Source organism: Solanum tuberosum, unplaced genomic scaffold (genome assembly GCF_000226075.1).
Source record: "Solanum tuberosum cultivar DM 1-3 516 R44 unplaced genomic scaffold, SolTub_3.0 scf00174, whole genome shotgun sequence".
NCBI lineage: Eukaryota > Viridiplantae > Streptophyta > Magnoliopsida > Solanales > Solanaceae > Solanum > Solanum tuberosum.
The window spans coordinates 452,068-459,621 of NW_006239103.1; the positions used below are offsets into that span (position 1 = coordinate 452,068).

The window sequence follows — 7,554 nt, forward strand, 5'->3', positions numbered from 1 at the left end:
ATCAAAAAAAAATTGTTTAATCTACTAAAAATCTAAAATACATAAATTTTACATGAATATGTAAACAAACTTGCTTAAAAATTGAAAAAATTAACGGAAAATTCATAATATGTACAATGCGAAATATAAATCATAAACGGTGATATTGAAAACAAATCAAAATAGCTAATTGAAATACATAAATATTAGATGAATATGTAAACAAACTTGCATAAAATTGAAAAATTGACGGAAAATCCGTAATATGTACAATGTGAAATATAAACCATAAACGGTGATATTGAAAACAAATCAAAAGAAATCTAAATAACTAATCGAAATGGATAATGGAAATTACCTTGCCAACCGAGAAATCTGCTTGAATTAATAAAGAGATTTTGTTTAACAATAAAGAAAATTTCTTGATGAACAACAATTTAGCACCTTGAAGAAAGATAAACTTGAAACGTGAAAGGTGGGAAAGAAACGTGAAAGTTGGGGAAGAAACGCGAATGGTGATGAAAAAAGGTTAATGGTATTGGTTTAATTTTTTTTTCACTTTAAACGGTTATTGGTATATAATTTGGTCCAATATAGGACTCTTTCCATAAATAAAATTAATTTAAAATACTAAAATCTGTATACATATTATTTTATAAAAATATTGTCATTTTGGTATTTTAAATAAATATTTTAAAGTGTTGTTATTTTGACTAATTATGTATTTATGTTAGGTATTATGACTTAATTGCTAATTTTCCCATGAGAAGAAGGTAAATCCTCCTAAACCTAAATCTTTCAATTAATATGAAAAGGAGTAAATTGCAAAATTAGTGCATTCTCGATTTTAATTTTTGATCTTTGTTTAGCTACCCAATATATCTATCAGAAACAATATTTTTACCTTCATAACATAGAGATAAAATTACAAAAACATTATCCTCCCAAAATCTCACTCGTGAATTACATTATGCTATTATTGTTGTATTTAGCTATCCAATATACAAGGACAAAGTGCATACACATACTAAATTTTGGGGCCACCATTTAAGCTATACTCGAAAGTATAAAAATTTGCAAATCAATCTATTTCGAAATGACTTTAATCACGTGATATTTGAAGTTTTCTGTGGCTGAAATTCAATTATTTATACCTAAAACTTCAATTATATATATATGTGGCTAAATTCAATCATTTTACCTAAACTTCAAACATTTTCCCCCAAAATTCATTAACCATTTTTATTTATTATCTAGCTTTCTCACATGTCTAAAGTTGTTACGAAGTAAATAAACAAGTTGAATAGTAGTGTCAAAATAAAATACCCCATGATTATTTTTTTTACGATATGATGCTTAATGAAACAATCATGTCGAGCATAATGGAGAAGAGAAAAATAACATGTAATACAGTAACCGAAGCAAAGGAAACAACATGTAATAAGACAACACAAGTTCATAGTAACTAGTTATATAGGAAGAAAAATTAGATGGTACATTACATAACATAAAGTATATGAAAATCTTTCTGGGCACAAGAACCACACAACTAAGAGAAAGTACTGAGGTAGCCCCTTAAGTAATCGGAACTACACTGCATAACCATGAGCTATTTACTTTCACCACTAACATCCTCCCCGTTCGCGAGCATGGCAGCCATGCACATCAGTGGAAAAAAGGGGAGCAATGGCCAGATGTGAAATATTTTTATTTTTCGAGACAGATCCCGGTCAACAACATCACATTAGAGAGGTATTCTCAAATATACAAAACAGAAACACCCCTCTATCTCTTGAAAGTTCAGCAAGACTGTTAAATTGCAAGAATCAGTGCATGCTTGTTGGGAAGTCCTTAAGACAGCTGCTCAATCTGCTGCTCAACTATAAGCAAAAGACGGTAACGATAAGTTCATATTAGCTGAGGACTAATATCAAGAATAAGAAAATAGTACTTGAATATCACTATATCAGCGGTTAAAAGTTTTGGTACCTTGGGGGTAGATATTAGACATCATATAGCCTCATTTCCTTCTTCCAGTGCCAATAGTTAGTAGCTCAAAGCTCCTAAGAGCATCATCCCTACCCCCTCTTGTTGCAGTAGCACGGGTAAAAGATGAAGACTTGGATTCAAATCCAGGTTGTACTCTTTGGGTAGTGGAAATGCGGCCACTGCTTGAACCTAAGCGACCAGAGCGATTGTCAGTGGGTTCGCCAGATGAGCTGGGCCGGCTGCTTCCCATTACAGCCCTCCTCGAGGTGCTACCAGTCCGAGATACACGGCCTCTTTCAGCATCAGCTTGCTGAAAATGTTAACAAGTGCATCAGAAGATAAACCTATAATGAGCAGGTCAGACACCAAGAAAGCTCCAGGTAGGAACAAACTGATGCTTGTAAATTGAGAGGATGCAAAAATATTGTACGGAATCCTCAGGCAGATAAAAGATATCACATTCGCTACTTACCATATCCTTAGATGATGGTACATCGTCAGATGATCTGTGATGTCTCAAATGGTCCCCTTGCAAACCAGTTCCAGGCATGTTCCTTCTAGAAAACGCCTCCACAGCACCAGAAAACCTATCTTTAATTTCCTGCCTCACTGTACAAGAGATCAGACAAATCTTAAAATTAGCCTACAAATCTGTAACATGATTGATGACAAAAATTCAACCAAAAAAAAAACACGGGAGGAAAAAGAAACAAAACAAAATGCCCCAACCACCTATAGTTCGTATTGGGTTTTATTTTTCAGAACCAATCTTTTTTTTTGGATGTGTGGGGGTGGGTGGGAGTGGGGGATGATATGACACACTTCTTATCATTAATTGGACATCACCCATTTCCCCAGATTTAAGAAATCCTCAGGGATAGCTGCAACTTCTAGTCAATGCACATACTTGAGCACTGTACATCTCCCCCTCTGCCATTGAATGGGCCACACAGGCAAACTTACATTTATGTGTTTCAAGTGGGTCTTCTGAAACTACTTATAATTAGAGATTTTAAGTGCTATTCTGCTTGCAATAATTGGCTATTTTGTCAAAAGCATGGATTAGATTGGCGACAAAGGACAAGCACCATGAGCCCGCCCAAACATCAATAATCATATGAGGAATTTAAGCTGCTATTTCTTATTCTCTGAAGACAAAGTTTCTTGAAACAGTACCAGGGATCTTTTCTGGTCTTTCAATGGATGGTCCCGGATTCACAGGTAATCTTGCAATAGGTTGCTGAAAACACATAAAATGTAAGATTAGGGGATCTTTTAGAATGCAAAAATCAAACAGTAGATAATTTTTAGCAAAGAGTAGATTAAAGACAGACTCGTGCTCTTGAACTGGAGCCGATCTGGGGATACTTCAAGATAGTCCAATCAAACACATAGTCAAATTGATAACCTGCAATGCATACAAAAATAATTTTGTCGCATAAGACTACAGAAATATACTTGTAGTGCGAAAGAGATAAGATAAAGGAGGAAACAGATTATTGAAACTATCATGAAACAGAAACTTACCCTCTCTAATGAAAAGGTCACGGAATAGCCTCTTTAGGTATGAGTAATCTGGCTTGTCATCAAACCGTAATGATCGGCAATAATGAAAATAAGATATGAATTCTGAGGGATAGGATTTGCAAAGGACCTGTTTAACAGAGACCAGTGGAATATGTCTTTATGCAGTTTGATGAGAGAGTACAATTTAGGACAGATATATTCACAAGACCCGGTACTCCTCTATAGGATAGATTATATTTGGCATGGAAAATATAATGTACATAAAGTCACTACCTCTATAGGTGTAAGCATCTTCTTCTCACTAATCTTGTCATATTTCTGCTTTTTGGTGCCAGCTTTCAGACCTTGCCATGGCAGACTAAAAAACACAATCAAATATGCTAATTGTAAGAAACAAGTAATGCACATGGAAATAAAGAAACAGGCACCAAACATAAACTTTATCTGTAACTGCCGAACCTTCCTCTCAAAAAATACATAAGCACATAACCAAGAGACTCCAGATCATCTCTTCTGCTTTGTTCTGCATACAAGGAAGAGAGGTGATTATGTAAAGCTTAACATACTACTAGGTACTTGGTGTACAATCATCCTCACTTACCAACTCCAAGATGGGTGTTAACACTAGCATAACGAGCTGTTCCTGTGAGGTTTTTGTTTTCCCTGTCAAAGGAAGCAAACAAGTCATTCAGCAATCCATATTACGCTCTAATCATCCACTCAACACTAATAAAGATAGGGCAAGGAAAGAAAAGCTTGATAAGAATGCAGAACCTCCAAATTTGTTTCTTAACCTCAATATCAACTATTGAGAAGCTTGGAAGTGTACATTGAGACAGAAAGGAACAGAACAAAATAAGAGAAGCATCCTAGCAGGAATGGAGGGAAAAATCATTCCATCCGGCTTTGTATTTTCTCAATAACATAGTACACCATGTGCATTCAAAATCTACACAAGTCTAATTATAAAAGATGGTTTTCCGCATCCCTTAGTGCAGCTTTAATTTCTTTGATTTAGCTTATGCAAAAGAGAGGAGCAAATATTAAAAAACCAGAGAAGGACATAACTAGGTTCGAGCAAAAGTTTAAATCCTCGTTACTCCAAAAGGTCAAAAAATGAAGCCGCCAAAGAAACAATTGGAAAAACATTCAACCTTCAGCTTCTCAAGCAATCATCATTACTAACATATTATGGTGAATTGACCAGTTATCAAATCACCTAAGCAAGTAATATTCCACTGTAATTTCTAGAAATGGAAGACCATAAGAGATCTTTGAGAAGCATAAAAAGTTTATACCTGTATGGTATATGCTTGTGTGTCTGAAGATCTCTGTATTTCTTGGCAAGACCATAGTCAATGATGTATACCTGTTATAACAAAATAACACACCCAAATCTTAGAGATGCATAGGTTCCATCAGATCCATTAACTCGTTCTAAACGTAGATTTACAAACAGGAAGCTGCTGATCAAGTTATTACAAAATCCTCATGTGCAGTAGCATCATGCAAGATCCGATGACAGGTTTGCTAAGGCTAAGTCATTTTGTTTACGAATTAAAGTTCAGAGGAAACTTCATCCTCCTTTCCAGGTAGGAAATATTTCTTCCATTTGCAAGTGCTTATTACCAGAATTTTGTTGGCAATTAGAACTTCTACCACCCCAGTTCAAGCATAAGCATTATGCTAGAAAACATAAACTAACGAAAGGGGAAAATCTCTCAACAGATTACATGTGTCCAAGAATATGCAACTGCACAATGCACTGGATTTTGAGCATTGCTCCAGAAAACTGAAAGAAATGCACTCCTGGCTAGTTGGCTAAATCCTTCTTGGACAAGAATGTAATGGTTGATGTCACAGGGATTGACTTCATGGAGCTCTAAGAGAAGGGAATGGCAGAGAGAAAGAGAGAAGAAATATGACTTCTTGAGTTCTGGAACCCAAAAAAAAGAATGTTACCCTTCCATCACAAATTGAAGTTCCTTGTTCCAGCTCAACAAGCACATGCTACAATATGTCCAAATACACAAATTCTGGAGGAGCACTCGTACAGTAGACCCAAAACCCTAATAGATAACCAACTTGTCTAATTCCTCAGTGATTTAGTTCCCAAGCAAGTAGGTGGAGAACTTTCCTAAAATATCAAGTGCAAATGCATAGGAGCATACAATCTTGTTGTCAACCATAGACCTACATGTACACTTAGAGAACATATGATGAAGTACACACCTGATTTGCTTTACGCCCTAAACCCATTAAGAAGTTGTCAGGCTTAATGTCACGGTGAAGAAATCCTCTTGAGTGCATATATTCAACCCTATTAATCTGCATCAGAGAACAAGTATCAGGCAACCAGCTACAATAATTATGCATTAAACAGTATATAATTTTGGCTATTTACCAGTTGATCTGCCAGCATTAAAGCTGTCTTTAAAGTGAACCTCCTATTGCAATAGTTAAACAAGTCTTCCAAACTTGGTCCAAGAAGGTCGATAGCCATGGCATTGTATTCACCTTCAACGCCAAACCACTTGAGGTGTGGAATTCCAGCTTAAAATAAGAAAATAATTTTTGAAAAAAGAAAAAGAAAATCAGTGCAGCTAGAGAATATAACAGTCATTGAAATTCATAGGTAGAAGCTATCACTTACTTCCTCCTTGTAGAAGCATATACAGCTTTGATTCATAATGAAGCTGAGGGTGCTTTGTTTTAGTTGATTCCTGTAAACCAAAAAATTAGATTCTGGAAACAGCAAAGCGAATGTATCAACAAAAAACAAACTACAGTACTAAGCATAGCACTGGAACAGACACCTGCATGGAAAGCGCAAGGAAATCTCATTCATGATGTTCTAAAACACTTAACAGATGGTGACAGTATCTGAGAAAGAACTACATATGAAGTCCATGATATATCACAATAAGGTCACTACCAAACAAATACACTGATCAAATTAAGCAAAATTATTCAAGACTCTTCAGAAGTAGAAGCTATATCCAACAAATGCACACTAACAAACTAGCACCAATAAAAGGGCCAAATAAACAATGTCACTAGAATATTCAGCCAAAATAGCAATGTTCATCTATCATATTTTAAGTTTTATATCGTGAAAGCTTATAACACAAAGAATGATCTTCTCATCTTCTAGTGACAGACACAATCTTTTTAAACCTTTTTATTGTGGTTAACTTTATTTAGCTAGTGAAAGCCTCAATCTTAAGACATTTGACATCACAACTACGTCGCGAATTTCCAGCTTCAGTCAAATCAACATTCTAAATTTCATTCAATTCCAGTAAACAGCTCAATCTCTAACACAACTGACACCATGTTTTAATCAACACACTCACCAGCTTCACAGCAACTTCTTCTCCAGTTTGCACATTTACCCCTGATACAAAAGCAAAAAACTCAAGGTCAACTCAAACCCCATACCACAAAACTTGAGCTACAATTGAAACTAACAACAATCAAGTAATACACATTGATATTACCTAAATAAAGTTCCCCAAAAGATCCACTACCGATCTTTCGTCCCAGTTTAAACTTTCCACCAACCACATGATCCATAGTTAAAGATTGAACAAACCCAATTAAACCAAACAGATATCAATTATCAACCACTACTCCCACAAATTATCAGGAAGTTAAAATCTGGAAATTACCCCAGATCCAGCAAAATCTACCTTACCCCAAAGAACAAAAATACCAAAAAATCACTTCTTTGAGGGACCCCAGATGAAAAATCTTCAAAAACCCTAAAGCCTGATATCAGTTCTATATATATGGAAACACTTAGAACAAGTAACTTTTTTTTTCCAAACAACAGTCTCCCCCCTTTTTCTCTAAAGAAATAAAAGAATAATCCAATGAATGACACAAAAATTACAGAAAAATTACAACTTGATGAGAAATGAAAAAACTTAAAAGGGATTTTGGATTCTTGAAAAGATTTTCAAAAAAGAAAAAAGAAAAAGGAAATGACAGAAGAAATGGAAATGGAAAAATACAGGAAGCTGAAAAAAATGGGGGTTTGGGGGGGGGGGGGGGGAG

At 35.2% G+C, this 7,554-nt stretch overlaps 1 protein-coding gene across 1 annotated transcript; it reads right to left on the bottom strand.

Annotated features, from left to right (window-relative positions):
* Positions 1 to 1,398: 1,398 nt before the first annotated feature.
* Positions 1,399 to 7,531, bottom strand: LOC102584304 (casein kinase I-like). The gene is made up of 15 exons (XM_006354410.2): positions 6,996 to 7,531; positions 6,852 to 6,892; positions 6,149 to 6,218; positions 5,900 to 6,048; positions 5,728 to 5,823; positions 4,794 to 4,864; positions 4,097 to 4,158; positions 3,955 to 4,018; positions 3,769 to 3,853; positions 3,496 to 3,622; positions 3,303 to 3,376; positions 3,145 to 3,208; positions 2,441 to 2,577; positions 1,969 to 2,278; positions 1,399 to 1,859 (listed from the first exon to the last, which is right to left on the bottom strand). Exons 1-14 carry the CDS (start codon positions 7,069 to 7,071, stop codon positions 2,000 to 2,002), a joined length of 1,395 nt encoding a protein of 464 aa, XP_006354472.1. The 5' UTR covers positions 7,072 to 7,531; the 3' UTR covers positions 1,399 to 1,859; positions 1,969 to 1,999.
* Between the last annotated feature and the right edge of the window lie 23 nt (positions 7,532 to 7,554).